Genomic DNA, 16,855 nt, shown 5'->3' with positions numbered 1-16,855 from the left:
TTAAAAGACATGGCTGATGGCAAGACATCTATTTTACTGATACTTCCCATTGAAACCTGTGTTCAGTTTTTGTGATTGTTTCACAGGTTATGTGCTCAGGATGAAATATTCCATGCTCAGTGTCTGCCCCGTGGAACACTTTTAAAAGTCAGAAATTAACTTCTCTTGTTCACTCTTTGCTAAGAGCACGATGAGGAGGGCACATTATTTCGTCCATGTTATGTCCACTGAGCCTTTTATTTTGATCTCACTAGCTTGTAGGCTGGCAGCTCCACCAGTGTGTGCATCCCATAATGTCAGGAATGCAAAGCCTGAATATGATTTGGAGCTCTGTGTATAGATCTGGAAAGCCCGAGTCTTCAAGGGCTTTGCTAGGACAAATCATGCACTTCCCCTGCCTTTCCTCTATCTGTAGCCTCTGCCAGGAGCATGAAAATTGTATTATCCATCTGTCCTTGGCAGCATGTAGATTTGGAAGCACTTAGAACTGCCTCCTAGTTCTAATTAGGTTTCAAGCTTAGCCTTGCTTGCTGTGCAAGAGCAATTCTTGTCTCACTCATTCCCTGTGTTAACCAGGAGACGAAACACCAAAATAATGTCTAGTTCCTGGGATGCAGCTCTGTCAAATCACTGTGATGCTGTTGTAAATACCAAGAACCTGCCCTCTTTGATATGTTGTTAGCAGTCTGGGAGCGTTTCCCAGTATCACAGCCCCACAGCATGTTTAAATGGCAAGTGCAGCCAAGCTAGAGTATTTTTAAGAGCTTTAGGCATCATGTTTGTGGTAGAGCTTTCAGAGTCCATAACTGCTAAGTAGGGAGAACATAAAAATCATCAGATTTATGAAAATATATTCAGAGCCTGTAATTTTATCAGCATCACATTTTTTGTTCCTTGAGTGGCTTTGTTCTGGTGTGTCCCAGGGTAGTAAGCCACAGGAGGGAAGCTGTTTATGAATTCCTTGCCCAGATGCAGATAAGTTAGGGGCTTCCCCTCTTCTGACAAGTAGCTGAACTAAGTGATTCTGGGCAGAGTGGAACATAATTCTTTCTCTTTCATAAGCACTTTTCAGTCACTGATGCTGTTTTTAGCAGTGTGGCAGAACTGAAATAATTTCTCTCTTACAATCCTTTGCCTTCAACTCAGAGTTTCTACAAATTTTTGCTCATCTTGAACAGAGTGGTGCAGTACTGACAGAGGAGAGTCTGCTCCAGGTTTCCAGACTGGAGGGGACCATATTGTATATGGAGGCTTTGAAATGCAAATTCATTTTCTGTGAACAGCCTTAGGGTGGCAAATCTTTAACTGGGACATGCACAGGTATTGCCAGCCTGTCACTTCTCCTCATGTTAGCCTATGTAACCTAAAACATCCCCTCTGACCTAGTCTTGGTGGCACCCTCAGACCAGATCCCCTTTGTGTTTAAATTGCCAGTCAGACCACTACATGTAGAAAAGGAATTAGAGTTTATCCTGCTGAGTGCAGATCAATATATGCCTCATCTAAATAAACACTGAGAAAAATACCATCAACACTTGGTTTCCTAGCAGGCTCCCCATAAATGCCCTGCGTGTCTTGATGCTTTGACAGACAACATTCAAACAGCACAGAAGGTGTTGGAACACAGTGTCTGACTCCTGCTGGGGAGTACCTGGAAGTAGTGTGAGTCACTGAGGTTCTGCTTTGTGTTTGTTGGCACACAGTCTGCCCTGCACTTCACTTCTGGACCACTGCTGAGGAGTCAGCAGAGGACAGAACAGAGGTAAGGTCCATAAGACTTCCAGAGCTACGTGCAGAAGCCATTTTTATCCTTGATCAATGTGAGGGTTTTATGGAATAAACCCAGCATTGTCTGTAAAGCTTGATTTCTGGTTCAAATTCACATAGATATGACAAATGCTGAGGAATGCAGTTTAGTCCTGAGCAAAAACCTCACTTCTAGGCCCTTCCTAGCGTAACTGGGCAAATCATCAGATCAGAAGAGAATGCACACATTTTAGTCAGTGCAGGGGTTATGAGGGAGCCTGTCTTGTTGGGATGTAGTCACATTAGTGAGTGTGAATGCAAAGCAGTCCAGTTTCTGCTACAGAGTAAAATGGTCCCTTTCCTGATGAGAGCATGAGCAGGCTTGATCTTTCTTATGTGCAGCACAACAGAAGTGCATACATGTACATCCCTACCACACCTCCACCCCACACAAGATGTACACACACATTCAGGAGCACTGATGCATCCTGGTGAGTCACGGTGTTCAGGCTGTCTCTACCACAGGTAGCTGCATCATGTAACAATCCCTTTCATCAAGAGCCATCATACAAGTTTACCATTTTCTTCTCATAGCTCTGTTCTCTTGGAGGCAGTTTCAGAGCCTCCCTACTCTGATAGTTACAAATTTCCCTCCCTTCAAGTAATTCGCAGTCAGTTTACATTCTTTGTTTGCAAGCCAAACTTTCTCTTTAGCCTAAATAGTTCCTGTACCTCTCTGGTACTCTGATATTTACATTATGGTTTCTCAAAGGAAACAAAGTTTATGCACTTATTCTATCTAGCTGGCAGTTTTAGCCTTCTTCAACTCATTGGCAACTTTTTGGCCTATTTCAAGGCAAGGGAGCAGTGGTTAGAAACACAGCCAATCTGGGTGATGGGTGTTGATACAAACCAGACTCAGCAAAACACTGCCACTTGGGCAAAGGCAGTGATAATTCAGCTCCTTCTCCACAGAGACAACAAACAGCTGGGTGGTTTTGTATTGGTTTGTATTAGCCCAGTCTGGCAGAGCTGGGAGAAAGCTTGGGAGATACTGCTGGCAAGAGGGTTTTGGGCTTGCTGAAGAATACAGGATGGAGGGATTAAGCAGAGGGAAGGGAAGGGGAAAGGGAAGACAAGACTCCATCAGTTTGTGGAACAGTTAATTAAGAGAGGGCAGTTAGTGTTTGAATATGTGCAGGACTATTGATGTATTCTGGGGAAGGGAGAAACAGATCATCAAGGAAGACCTGGATCAGTGCAGTTTCTCTCTGTGCCAGATAACCAGCAGAACACATCCATATCACCCAGCTCACTTCAGCCCTCAAGCGTAGGACATAAATAATAAACACAGGTCTCCTGCTGGCCCCTCTCTACACAGAGCACATTTCACCCAGAGAGACAGAGAGAATAATTGAGATGAGTGGTCCTTTGTATATCAGCTAGCCAGGTCCATGGGCCATGAGACTCGTAAACTTCTGGGTGCAAGCCAACCTTTAGGCACTTTATCAAAGGCACCCTCTCAACTTATCATCTTGCTTTGGCTCCATTTTTAAGCTACAGTCCCCCATTCCACAGCACTGAGGTCTTTTCATGAACGCTAAGTCAGCATTTTCAGAGCATGTGTAACCATGGCCATAGCTATGGCCATTGCTGAGAGGTGCTGCTGACCCATTGCTGGGAGATGTGCTCAGAAAGACAAGGAGAAGGCTTTCTGGTTTCCCGGTTGTGTCTGGCCTGAAGCTGTCTGGGAGCCAGATCTGACTGCACATCTGATGTGTGTTTCTATAACTGATGTGACACCTGTCTTGTATAGTCTTGGGATACATTTTTAAACAAAGAGTATATTGAGAGAAAGCAGAGGCATAAAAGTCTAAAAGCTTTTGCTTTCATGTTTCAGTGTACATTGTTTTACTTGGAGGGATTAAGCAGATGGGAGAAAGAAAGACAGAAGTCAGTTTGCCTGCCGAAGATTGCCTTCAGAAGGTCATCTACCTTGTGGAGTTTTCTGGTGCTGTCATCACCCTTATTGCTGAGCATGCTGAGCATGCCAAGCATGCCATCATCTCAGATCTTTACATATTAAAGTGAGAGAACACTTAATATCTTAATGGTTTGATGTAGTGATTACATTATATGTAATAAGGGGGTCACATGAACCAGCTTGATGTGAAGAAATTCTTCACATTAGCTGCAAAGTATGGCCTTCTGAAAATGTCTTCTTGGACTTTACTGGGCTTAAGTCAGGAGTGTGCTCCAGGTGCTCAGTGCCAGAGGGTTCAACTCATTATCTAGATGTGACATTCTCCCCACTGCAGGAGCCAAGCACTCCTAAATCTGATAGCCCTGCAAGGGGACAAATAGTCTTTTCCTAGTTTGAAGAGGTCAGGCACAGAGGGACTGATTTGTCTCAGATTTATCAGGGGGCCTGGGGCAGTTTGAGGACCTGAAGCCAGAAAGCACAAATTGTACGGGTTTTTTTTTTTCCTCCCTCTCATCCCTTTAGCTGGTTTGCTGCTGCTTTATTTTCCTGGAGTAGTAAGAAGATGTAGTAAGGTGCCCAATCTATCTGTCCCTCTCTTTTATCTCTATATTGGTTAGTCAATGTAGGTTTATCTACAACAGCAGCCAACAGGACTGTGCTAATTTGTATGTCAGTGAAGGCTTTATAAGTGCCATGTAGCAAAATGGATAGATGATGCCTACAATTCTGTGGCTTTCTGTACAGGAAAGAATGTGCATCCATCTTGTATACTAGTGATGTAGAGATACATAAAATCCAACATCACACTTTAATAAAGACTTCATATTTAACCCAGAGAAAGAATATGCTATATGGGTGGCACTCTTTGAGTAAATAAAAGTTTGGGGAATGAAGAAGGTAGGTGCAGCCTTGGCCAGAAATACCTTCTCACACACCTGAAAAGCCTAATACTGGTGAGCACAGTCCCCTGCCCTTGCTCGGAAAGTAGTCTGGAAGTGGTGTCACTCAGGTGTGTACCCTGCACCCAGTTGTCCCTTCCTATTGGCAACTGCCCTCCAGCAGCGCATAATTTCCTGGGAGGACAATCAGCTCACCTGAGCTCTGCCAGGTGTAGGAACTGCTTTGGAGATCAAGATGGGGGTCAAGTATGGGACAGCCTTTCACAGAATTCACCTCCAGACACTGTCATATGCCTGCAGTGCACCTGTGGCTTAGTTAACAGAAAAAATGTGGGCTCCTGGTATCTGCAAGGGAGGCTGGGACCATCAAGGGAGAGTTCTTGTACCTTGTACTTGTTTCACTGGAAACAAAAAGCAAAGGGAAGAAGGACAGTGCTTGTAGCACCAGAAAGTTGTTCTAACCAACTTCATGGCTGGCACTAGAAATCAAGAAGCAGTGACTGCAGCTGTAGGCTTCCAGGTGCTGTTGTTTTCTGCATTGCCCTTTATTAACAGCATTAGAGAGAGCAGTAGAGAGCTATGATTTCAGTGTAATGCAGTCCTTTCACAGGGCACTCTGAGGTCTGGTGCATGCTATTATGGCTGTATGGCAGAAGGAGGGGTGAAATACCTCAGGATTTCAACCTGTTACTCAGCTATCTGGATCTTGGATTTCTGTATCAAAGACTGGAGTGCTGATCAGTGGGAAGGGGAGTTTCTGTTTTCTTGTGTCCAATTCAGCAGGAACACGGGCCATAGAAACACAGAATAATCATGGTTGGAAAGGACTTTCAGCATAATCATGTTCAACTGTCAGTCCTACACCACTGTAACCACAAAATCATTTCCTTAAGCTCTATGTCCACCAGTTTTTTTAATAACCCCAGAGATAGTGATTCCATCACCTCCCTGGGCAACCTGTTCCAATCCTTCACCATTCCTTTGGTGAACAAATTTTTCCCAATATCCAATCTGAACCTCTTCAGTTGTAACTTGAACCTATTTCCATCACTCAAGAGAGCCTAGGACAGGCTGTCCAAGGATTGTGTCCAGTCCAAGCAAGCAAGGATTTCTTAGAGCTTTTCAGGGAAAAGCCACCTCTCATATCTCCCAACATTAGAACTTTCCCCCTTGTATTTCACCACCATTTCATGGGGCAGAAAAAAGAGCAGCACAGTACATTTACATATGCTGTGTAAACACACTAAGGATAGAGATTGGCATGGTTTCCATTTTCACATTTCAGTCCTGGTGTTAGAAGAAGGAGTCTCAGCAGGAGGCGAAATTACCCTGGCTCCCTTGTCCTGCATCCCAGCAGTGTGTATGGTATATAGTAAGTTACCTCCAATTCTTTTTAGGTTAGGATTTTAAACAAGAAGATCGATTTTAGCGATATTCAGTCCCGGTGTGGTTCCAGAGATAACATCAAACATTCTGCAGGGGGAGGAAATGTAAGTAGTACAGACACCCTGTGAATAGGTATCTCCACTGTGGTGACCCACCTTGCACAGCCAGCACCCTTCTGTCTCCCTTCCTCTTAGCACTACTTTCCTTCTCACTGCTGTTTCACATGTGTGGTTGGGTAGTTGTGTGAGCCCTGTGTATGCAGTGGTGGCCTCCTCATCTTTCTCCACACAGCACAACATGTTTCCAGAACATGATCAGGAAAAGGAAATGAGAAAAGAAGGGTTATCTCTAATCACCCATGGGTGCTGACAGTAAAAGTCCAGTGAGAGCTGAAAGACATCAGTGCCTTTCACAGGTGTGGCTCAAAAAAGTCTCAGAAAGAGATTGTAGCTCACAGACGTGCATCTGCTAGTGCATCAGTCTGTTCTCAGCTAGCCTGAGAGGAAGAAAAAGAAAAATAGTACAAGGGCACAAATAAAGCTCAGAGAAGAAGGTGTGAACAGTCAGCATGCTGAGTGCTAATGCCACAGCATTATTCCAATATAACAAATTGAGGTTGCTGATGGTTTTGTTCTAGCACTGGAAGAGCTGAATACAGCTCTGACCCCTCTAATAGGAAATGATCTCCCCTCAAATGGAGGAGTTGACAGTGTGGGCATGTCCCTGTGCCACCTGTGCAGGCTGGTGATGTGAGCAAACCAGTGGCATTGCAGTTATCCTGGAGCTCTGATCTGGCCTGAAGGGGCTGCAGCTTCGTCAGACCATGATTGTGGGCTGCCTTTAGGAGCCAGCAGGGCGTGCAGCGAGGCCAGAGTGTTGCTGTAAGGCTGTTCTGAGTTGGGCTCAGAGCAGTCATGGCAACGCAGCCAGCAGCAGAGCACAGAGCAGTGGGTGGGAGGGTGCTTGTGCTGCTGCCTGGCTGAGCAGAATGATGCCTCTGCTATCTGGTGAGCATCACCCAACAGTGTGGCTGAACACCAGCTAGCTCAGGTACAGCTGCACGAGTTACATTTGTAGATTTATCAGACTCTCCATAGTGGATTGACCTGAAATGCGTTTAGATGCAGAAAAATATGAAACAGATGGTAGAGGGAAGAAACCAGTCATCAGAATACTCCTTGTTGCTAGGATGCACATGAAAGAGCAGAAGCAAATGGGATGGGTCCTGTTGCATGCAGGGCTTGGGAGCATCCACCCTGGGAGGAGGAGACTCAGAAACATTTTTGAAAGAACCTACAAACTGATCTGCTTTGTCCTCCTCTTTGCTTTTCTAATTGTAAAGCTTAACCCAGCTCTGTTATTTCCTTAGGTGGTGAGGAAGCTTGTTCTATTAATCCAGGTGTTTCCTCCTTTGTGGCATGGTCTGTTTTCTACTAACCATCTCTCCTTTTCCAGTGGTTTGTAAAGGCTTAAGCTCTTCCCCTGCAGGGCTTGGTTTTTTATTTGTTTTATTCTTTTCATCCCTGTAATCTGTGTGTGTGCTTTTGACAGGTACAAATCGTAACCAAGAAGATTGACTTGAGCCATGTGACTTCCAAGTGTGGCTCACTCAAAAATATCCACCACAAGCCAGGTATGGTAGGAATTTCTGGGGTGTGAAACAAAGCAAAGACTTTATGCTGTTATGTGAAGGAGAAATATGGATGCTCCCATTCTCTTCTATAGTCCATAAGAAAATAAATACACTTCAGTAATAAAAATAATATTCTTAACTCTAGTTAACTAAATATATAAAGACATAAAGGTATGGGACCTCACCTAGTCTAAAGAGTTGGTAAAAAATTAATGCAGAAGGGATGCTGCTGTGGCATAATATCAGTTTGATAAGATTATGAAATGCAGATTGAAGTCAGCAAAATACATGCACTTAAATTCCATGAACATGAGTAGGGCTGCAGCATGTGCATCCAGTTTGAACATATGTTGAAATCTATGTTTTGCTGAAAATGCAGTGTGGTGTTCTGTACTTCTCTAAAACTATTAGATCTCAACTAAAGGGAAGTAATGTGAGTCTCTCCCTGTGTATCATTCAGACTTTCTCCTGAGCTGTTACAGCCTCTTCATCTGTGTATCCTTTCCCTGTGTAGGAGGCGGGCGTGTGAAAATTGAGAGTGTGAAACTGGATTTCAAAGAAAAAGCTCAGGCTAAAGTTGGTTCACTGGAAAATGCCCACCATGTCCCTGGTGGTGGTAACGTCAAGGTAAGGGGACACCTGTCAGAGAAAAGGCTACCACTGCTCCTGGCCCAGTGAAATCATTAGAGCTGTGAATTCAACTGTGGCTCTGAATGGAGCATGAAACATCTGTTTCTTCTTCTTTGATCACCCTCATATACCATGTGCTCCCTTTGGAGACTGGAATGACCAATCTCACATCTACAGCTCAGCTGAGAGTGAATCTTGCAGTGAAAAGTCCCACAGTTTTTGCACTGGCTTTACCCCTAAAGATAAACCTTGTTTGGGGCTGTTAAACAGCATATGTATGATATAATAGATTTGTAGCGTGGTTATTGGAATGGAATGGGCTGCCCAGGGAAGTAGTGGATACTCCGTCCCTGGAGATATTTAAAAAGAGACTGGATGTGGCACTCAGTGCCATAGTCTAGCAACCACAACGGTGGTTCAAGGGTTGGACTCTGTGATCTCTGAGGTCCCTTCCAACCCAGCCAATTCTATGATTCTATGATTCTATCCCAGAGGATCAGGACTGCTTTGTGACATAGGAGGAATGCATCTTGGAAGTAAGATGACTCCACAAACAGATTTCAGAAATAAATCACAATGCCCATGAAATGTCTGTTAAATTCATACAGCTAGGAACAGTAGTACTGCTAATTAAGGCATTCACCAGCAACAATCAGTAGGAGAATATGACACAGTAAGCCAGTGTCTATTATAAAGGTAAAAAGCCCTTCAGCAGTTTCAGTTATTCTAAGGAGTGGAGAAGCTTCAGTCCTTGCAAGAGTTCTTAAAAGTAAACAAAATGAGACCCAAATGATGATCTGTAAGTAGTTAATGTGGTGAATATATAAAAGGCATTAAATGATTTGCTTTCCTGGAGCAGATTGACAGCCAGAAGCTAAACTTCAGAGAGCACGCCAAGGCCCGTGTGGATCACGGGGCTGAGATTATCACACAGTCACCAGGCAGGTCCAGCGTGGCTTCCCCACGCAGACTCAGCAACGTCTCATCCTCTGGAAGCATCAATCTGCTTGAATCTCCCCAGCTCGCCACCCTCGCTGAAGATGTCACGGCAGCCCTCGCTAAGCAGGGCTTATGAATTTGCTCATTTCATGTTGTATGAAGTAACAATATTTAGGCATGAGCTCTTGGCAGAAATGGGCTCAGAGCAGGTGTTACATTCATTCTTTACCATGTCTAAAACTAAGTCAAAGTCACATCCCAAGACTTGTAGTTACCATACAGTTAAAAAAAAAAATAAAACAACAAAAAAACCAAAAAACCAAAAAACAAACAAAAAAAACCCAGAAAAAAACCCCTAAATAGATGCAGAAATTGGCCTGATTTCCATTTACAACAGGAAGACACTGGCTTTATATGGGTATACAACTGCAGTATGTTACATTGGACAATTATTGTTGCTCTGCTCTGTCTTGCATGGAGTACCGTACTATGATAAAATGCATTTTTACCTTTCATGTGCCTGAAGGCCATCCACCTCTTTCTGAAGAGTCTTGTTAATATTCCAAGTTGCTCTGTTCTGTTGTTCACTGTTCTGTTGATAGATGGGGAAACAAATTTTAAAAGCTGCCCATTGTAAGTTATAACAGGTTAAATAAACAGTCTGCTTACCAGAAGGAAGGGCATATAGAGAAAGTCGAGTTTAATTAAAAAAGAAATGTGTTATTTTGTATAAATGAGTAGAACAAAAGTTGAATTAAGTTATTAACATTTTTTTGGACCTGGATAATTATGTCAGTGTATAGCTGAAAAGCCAATAAATTATTTAACTAATAACTAAAAATAGTAGTGGAAAACATTTGAACCATGCTTGGGGAAGTGACAATATAAAAGCTGTTGAAAGCAAGCACTTCCACCCCAGTGGACTTGTGTCTGATTAGAAAGTTGGTTAAGCGGCTAGATTTGTGTACACACCACCAGTTTCACACCCTTTCCATCTGTTTGATACAGTATTATAGATATATATATATTTCTCTGTGGCCATTTGTGATACGCCCTCCTCATATACTTGAATATTCTACTTTATTCACAGTATCTGTGTCTCTTGCACCCTTTGGTGTTGCAATTTTAGGTATGTAAAAGTAGATGTTAGCGGGGTTTTCTTTTTCCCTATTCATAAAAATACATTTTAAAAAGATGAAAAATTTAGCATGAAGTTGCTTTCTGTAACAACTAAAAGCCGTGACCCTGTTTTAGTGCCAGATGCAAGTCTCTTCTGTGATGCTAGAAAAAGGATTCCTTCCCCCTCCCCTTCCTTTCTTCACAAAAGTATGATTTTCGTGGGGTCCACGCGTTTGTTAAAGGGTCTCCAAAGATGGCTGAGTTTGGATTCTGGATTTTTTAAAAGATCCACAATCTTTTGGTTCTGACTTTTTTTCCTTTTTTTTTTTTTTTTAAATAACTCCAGTATTAACAGTGAATGTTAGATTTATTTATTTTTTCTTTTGCTAAAGTTGAAATACAAAAAGATATTAAAATGATTAAAATGTTGTTTCCACTCCCTTCAGTGATGTCTTGCTTATACACTCAGGCACTCAAATAACAGTGATAAATATACCAGAGATGCCTGTAAACATTATACACAAATAAATAAAATGAGCTCCCTGCACTGGCTTGCCATAGTGATTTACCAATAAATAGGTCATCTTAAAATCTGAGCAAAGTCAGATTGTAATGACTATAAAAAGCATAGGAAAAGGTGTGCATAAAAGAAAAAGGGCAGAGATGTATAAGCAACCAATCTAACAAAGTTTCATGTGAGAACTCCAACACTATCCTACAGACACTGAGGGTAATATGGTAGTATTACTGATCAGCATATAATAATCTGCTGATGCTATATGTACAGTAGACATTATTAAATGACCAGTTTACATTCTTGCAGTTTCTTTGATCTTTTCCTGTTGAAATCTGTTAGCTTTCCACTGGCAGTTGAGCTATACTTGATATATGTATTAGGTTAACGTTGTGTGTTGGAAGCTTTTGATTTGTTCTTCTTCCTTCATAATTTGTGTGCGTGTGTGCGTTGGGGTTTGATTTGAAAAGACTTACAGAGAAGATTTTTGTCTGTGGAGAAGGATTCTAATAATTAATAGAACAGAATTCCCCATCATTAAATTCAGGTAGTAAATGCACAGTTACTAGACGGTGAATATTCTGTGGACCAAAGGGGGATTTTGGCTAAGATGTCACAGCAGTACAAAGACAAAACAGTTGCATCTTGCAGAATTTTACTGAATAGGAATTCTTAACACCTCACACATGACATTTCAGCTCTGAAAAAAGCTTTTTCACACTATAAAGTACCTAATACTGTTTGTAAGTCAGCTGTTTTATGCAAAAGACAGTGAGTTTAGAACCATGCTAGGTGCATCTGGAGGATTCTGATTTCTGGCTTGTATTTGTTATACTTTTGCTTACAGTAATCTTAAGAATTCACATGGAAACAGTGTCAAGTGAGGTGCACTAAAAGTCTCTTCCCTTTTTTGCAGAAAAAATGACAGAAAGAAGAAAACAAAAAAAATCATGTTTTTTCTGATCATATTATCAGTTAATACAAATTAGCCTTGCAGTGTTGGGGTTTTTTTATGCCTTTTGCCAATGTGGGAAAGTCTATGGTACTACTGAACCTCAGCTTCTCTGACACTGAACAGCAGCTAGTGAGAAGAGTGCTAATCTGTGACTTGTTTTTTTAATTCAGCTTTTAAAATTGACATACTCTAGAAATTAAGCTTAGTGAATCCACCTAGGAGTACAAAGTTAGAGTGCTGTAAACACACCAAGTCATTTATTTCATGCATTAAAATGAGCTTTCTTGTCTTGATTCAAGCAAAGACCTTTGTAATCGTAATCATCCTTCCATAGAGAGAAACCTAGAATGCTGTGGAGTTAGATGAAAAGAGATCACAGTTTTGTGCTGTTAAATAATAATAACAATAATAACAAATAGGTTATGTTATGTGACTCTAGATGTTCACTGAAAATGCTCATAATTAAAATTCTCAAGAAGAGTGTTGGTTTTAAAAGCAACAGTTTTGTAAATATGTAATGCCCACTGAGGAAGATAGAGCCAGCTTCCTGGAAACTGCATCTTCTGTGTTTCTTTTCCACAGGCATGTTGAGCCAGCAGGTATGTTGGGTGCCTGAGACCCAACTCTGTGACAAAGCAGAGATAATCCAGACAAAAGGAATGGTGAAACCTTGTTTGGATAGCTAGGGGAGAGACTCAAATTAATAATCTTTCAAGTTGTAGAGACAAAAGGAAAAGTGCTTCTACCCCATCCGCAGGGTCCTGTTACTATGTAATCACAAGCAGTAAGAAATCAAAGTTGAGCAAACCTCTGTCCAGCAACAGTAAAGGAAAAACTAATACTGATGAGGGAAATCATGTGCCCACAAGGGCTATGTATATTTTCACTGTACAGCAGTAAATGGTATTATCCATTCAATGCTCTGCTAAGGTACAGTAGTATTCTCATCATGACTGCTTGCAAATCTAAGTTTGCCTATATACATGACCCAAAGGTAGTCAAAAGGCAGCTTGTGTGGACTAACACATGTGAGCAAAAGTTTTTTCCATGCTGGACCACAATACTGTTTGAAACTCAAGTACAAATGTCCCTTCAAAGGCAAATGCCTTGAAGAGTAGATCACGTTTGCTATGAAAATCAATGCAGGTAGATTTCTAGCCTAGGTATGTGTGGAATTCACTCACTAGTCAGACTGCTAAAGCAACTCTCTCTGCAACTCTAGCAATTCCCTCTGCAGGAAGGTAAATTAGTTACACAGTTTGAAAAATCAAGCATATGAAAAGCCACTTCAACTTTAGCAAAGAGAAAAAGCCAACAAATAAACATGCTGTATGCTGGGATGTCAAAGAATACAGTCTGCTGTTACAAACCTGTTTTTTCTGATAATTCTAGAGCCTGTTACCATAAAAGAGGCATTTCTTGAATGGCTGGTGGTAGGTAGTTCATGTTTTTCAATCCGATTTGCAGTTGTATTTGTTGCTGTATAGTGATTGTTTTGCAAAATAAAATCGCTTGTCATCTAGTTTCTTGTGTCAGCTTCCACTGTTTGTGAGACAGTTTCTCCCACATTCAACCACTGCACATCACTGCCATGCATGGAAAAAAAGCGTCCTGCACCTGCTGGTACTGCACAGGCAGGGCTGCCAAGAGAAGGCAGAGCAGGGTAAGCCTCAGCTAATCCCTCTTAGTTCTTGCCAGAAGAATCAGTCTCTACAGCTGGAGGACTCTTCTTCAGGGTAGTATTTCCCTGCTTTGTGTAAATACATAATTCTCTCCTTCATCCTGGGGTCCCAGCCTAGAGCTGAGGGTTGGTGTCACCCTGTGCTGAGTGGTTGAGCGCTCCAGGCAGAGCGGGCCCACGGAAGAGGCCCAGCGACGGTGGGGTCTTGTCACAGTTTTCCATCGTGGCTCCACCACTTTCTCCTGCTTGGCTGAAGCGTCCTTCTCCTATGGGACAGGAGCCACTGCCCTTGGTGGCCCTGATGTGGCGCATGGATGAGGGCTGCTGTCACAGTTTAACACTGGCCAGGCAATCAAACCAAATGAGAGATGCTCTTTATTAATCCCCCTCCCTTCCCAGATAAAGAAAGGAGAGAGAATAAAGAAGAGAGACTTATGGGTTGGAAACTAAGCTACACAGCTTTAATGAAACAGTAATGATAAATAGGAAAAAATACTAAATAAATCCAAATATACAGGAAAATTGATACCACGTTCCTCTCCCCTTTCCCCCAGTAACTCTCACGTCATCACTGAGGCTGCAGAACAGCCCTGGGAAAGTCCAGGCTGGACTCCTGGGGTCAGCAGCAGTCGGGACCTGGAGGCAGGAGCACACGGATTCAGGCTGGCATGGATCAGGACCACAGGCAGAAGAACAGACAGAATCCTTCAGGATGCTGAAGCAAACAGGGACAGGTGAAGAAGAGGAAGCAGGAAGACTCTCATGATCCCTCAAATTTATACTGAGTGTGACATGCATGGGATGGAATACTCTGTTCAGTCAATTTTGGTCATTTATCTTGCCCATTCCTTCCGAAAGGAGGGCTTCAGATGTGACCTCTTCACTCTTTGTCTCCTTCCAGAGGGCAAAATATTCCTCAGAACTGAGCAGTGTCCTTGGTTCATACCAGTCTCTAGCAGTAACTGCAAACATTCAGTGTTATCAGTCCCAGAAGCCGACACTGACTGAGAAACTTGCTGTTAATTTCAGCAAGTGCAGCTACTTACAAGAGACTTAGCTGAAAGCAAAAGTACAAGACAGAAAATTACCTTTATCCTGGCCCAAACCAGGACAGTTGCCAACCCCTGCCTCATGGGGTCCCTGGCCAAACAAGTGGCGGCCATTGCCCCACACACAATGAACCGCTCTCCGCCATGTAGTGAAATGAGGCAACCAGATGCCACTAATTGCCAGGCAGTGGGCATGAGCTTGTTAAGCCCACCTGTGCCTGATTAGGGCAGGCCCCAACTGCGCATGAGCAGGATTAGGGGGCCAATAAAAAGTGAGGCTTGAAGCACAGGCTCAGCTCAGTCCTGAGCAAGCCAGCAGAGAGGTCAGTTGCTCTTGGAGCAACAGCATTGATCTGGGTTCGTCAACCCTGAGGGCAATAGCCTTAGAGCACTACTCGTGAGTCTCTGCTGGAATGCCTGGTTGGACCTTGAAGCGCCGTTCCCTAAAAGAGGTTCGTCTTACAACACCGCTGGGCTGTAAGTGCAGTGGAGCCATCAGTGGCTGTTGGTATGAGGCAGTGGGTGCCACATGGCCGTTGGTGTGAGGCAGTGGCCGCTGTGTGGCCATTGGTGCAAGTGGGTGCCGTGCAGCTGTTGGTGTGAGGCAGTGGGCACTGTGTGGCCGTTAGTGTGAGGTGGTGGGCGCCACGTGGCCTTTGGTGTAGTGGGTGGTGGGCCGCTGTGTGGCCATTGGTGCAAGTGGGTGCCGTGCAGCTGTTGGTGTGAGGCAGTGGGCACTGTGTGGCTGTTAGTGTGAGGCGGTGGGCGCTGTGTGGCCTTTGGTGTGAGGCAGTGGGTGTTGTGTGGCTGTTAGTGTGAGGTGGTGGGCACTGTGTGGCTGTTGGTGCAGTGGGCGCTGTGTGGCCGTTGGTGTGAGGCAGTGGGCACCGCACGGCTGTTGGCACCGCACGGCTGTTGGTGTGAGGCAGTAGGCACTGCGTGCTGCTCCCCGCTCCCTCCCTCCCCTGCTGGCCCTGGGGAACACCTCATGCAGGGACACAGCTCAGTGGGAGAGGGTGTTTGAGGATGGATCCCTGCAGCCTGCTGGATATGGTGTGGATCTAAAAGTTTAATGGGAGCTGTGGATCAGGAGATCCTGAGTGAACCTGAACAGCCTGAAGCTTGAGAGGCACTTGAAGTATTGTGGGTTTTTTTCAGTCTGTCAATGGTGCATCAACCCTTGCCTTGGCTCAGTTCAGGGAGAAAGGAAGTGTAGCTGTGTGTTGCAGGTGGAACTTATTCCAGAAAATGTTTGTGTGCTGCCCTAAACCACCTGTGTGGACCAGGTGCCTTCTTAGCATGGGGCTGAGGTGTGGGGAAGCTCAGAAGCCTCCTCACCTCCCAGGCTTTCCTGACTTTGCCCAGCCTGATCTGGACCTGCTTCAAGCAAGGCTGCTTCGGATGCCTTCCCCTGCTCTGATGCCTGCCCTGGAGGGGTTTCAAGCCTGTGCCTTGCAGATTTAGATGCAATGACACCAGTGAAATGAGAGCTTTACCATCAGGTACTGTGTGAGCTCTGCATGTTCTGCAGAGTTGGATAGCAGCAGGGGGATATGCTAACAGAAGAATCATCTGAACATGGCTGGGACCCTGAGCAGTAGGAGGGAAATAAAAGTAACTGAGTAGACTGCTTTAACTTTCCCAGTCCCGGAGTGAGCTGGACTGCTTACATAATGCTGCAATATTCATAAATAAGTGCAGTCAAACTACCTGGAGGCATAACTAAGTGTTGTTAATTATCCATTAGAAGCACCCTCCTGAGGATGTTTAGGCACAAAGCAGAACTAATATATCACCTACTAAAAGGAAAAAGGGCAAATCCTGAGTTAAGCAGTCACAGGCAGAGCACAGCAGGACAACTGGTAACAACCTGTTTCCTCCTTTCAAAGTGGTTTCAAAGAAGTTATATTTCTATGTTTGTTGTGTCTTATTGTATGTGGTACATGATTTGGATGGAATTTCCTAGCAGGTTTGGATGTATGAGCACTGAGGTGAGTGGAAGATGTGAATGGAACCTTGATTGGATACAGTGCTTCTGAAAGTGCAAGAACCCCAGAAATCCTGCCACAGTGTTTGCTAGAGGGAAGCTGTTCATCCTCTGCCAGTCACAGCTCACGCACAAGAATGTGGAAGAAAACACAGGTAGGTAAATTGGAGAAATGGATCAGATTGGAGTGGCAGGCAGAAGGGCTTTCGCCTAGAGCAGTCCCAGGTACTGCTTTGAAGGTAAAAGATGGTGTAGCCCTGATGGAGGAGCTCTCAAACCTGGTTTGTGTGACTCCCTCCTTGTTCTGGAAGGGGAAGCGTGTGGTGGAGACAG

General features: G+C 43.8%; 1 protein-coding gene across 3 annotated transcripts in view; it reads left to right on the top strand.

Annotated features, from left to right (window-relative positions):
• MAP2 (microtubule associated protein 2) overlaps positions 1-9,517 on the top strand; it is a 70,201-nt gene extending 60,684 nt beyond the window's left edge. For all 3 annotated transcript variants that reach the window (XM_030454177.1, XM_008504928.2, XM_008504927.2), the window contains 4 exons: positions 6,027-6,119; positions 7,567-7,648; positions 8,163-8,275; positions 9,138-9,517. In XM_030454177.1, the coding sequence (XP_030310037.1) occupies positions 6,027-6,119; positions 7,567-7,648; positions 8,163-8,275; positions 9,138-9,353 (504 nt within the window). In that variant the 3' untranslated portion in view covers positions 9,354-9,517. The remainder of the gene's footprint in view (positions 1-6,026; positions 6,120-7,566; positions 7,649-8,162; positions 8,276-9,137) is intronic.
• The last annotated feature ends 7,338 nt before the right edge of the window (positions 9,518-16,855 follow it).

Source organism: Calypte anna, chromosome 7, assembly GCF_003957555.1.
Source record: "Calypte anna isolate BGI_N300 chromosome 7, bCalAnn1_v1.p, whole genome shotgun sequence".
Classification (NCBI taxonomy): Eukaryota; Metazoa; Chordata; class Aves; order Apodiformes; family Trochilidae; genus Calypte; species Calypte anna.
The sequence above is the reverse complement of the archived record's forward strand: the minus strand, read 5'-3'. Positions and strand labels throughout refer to the sequence as shown.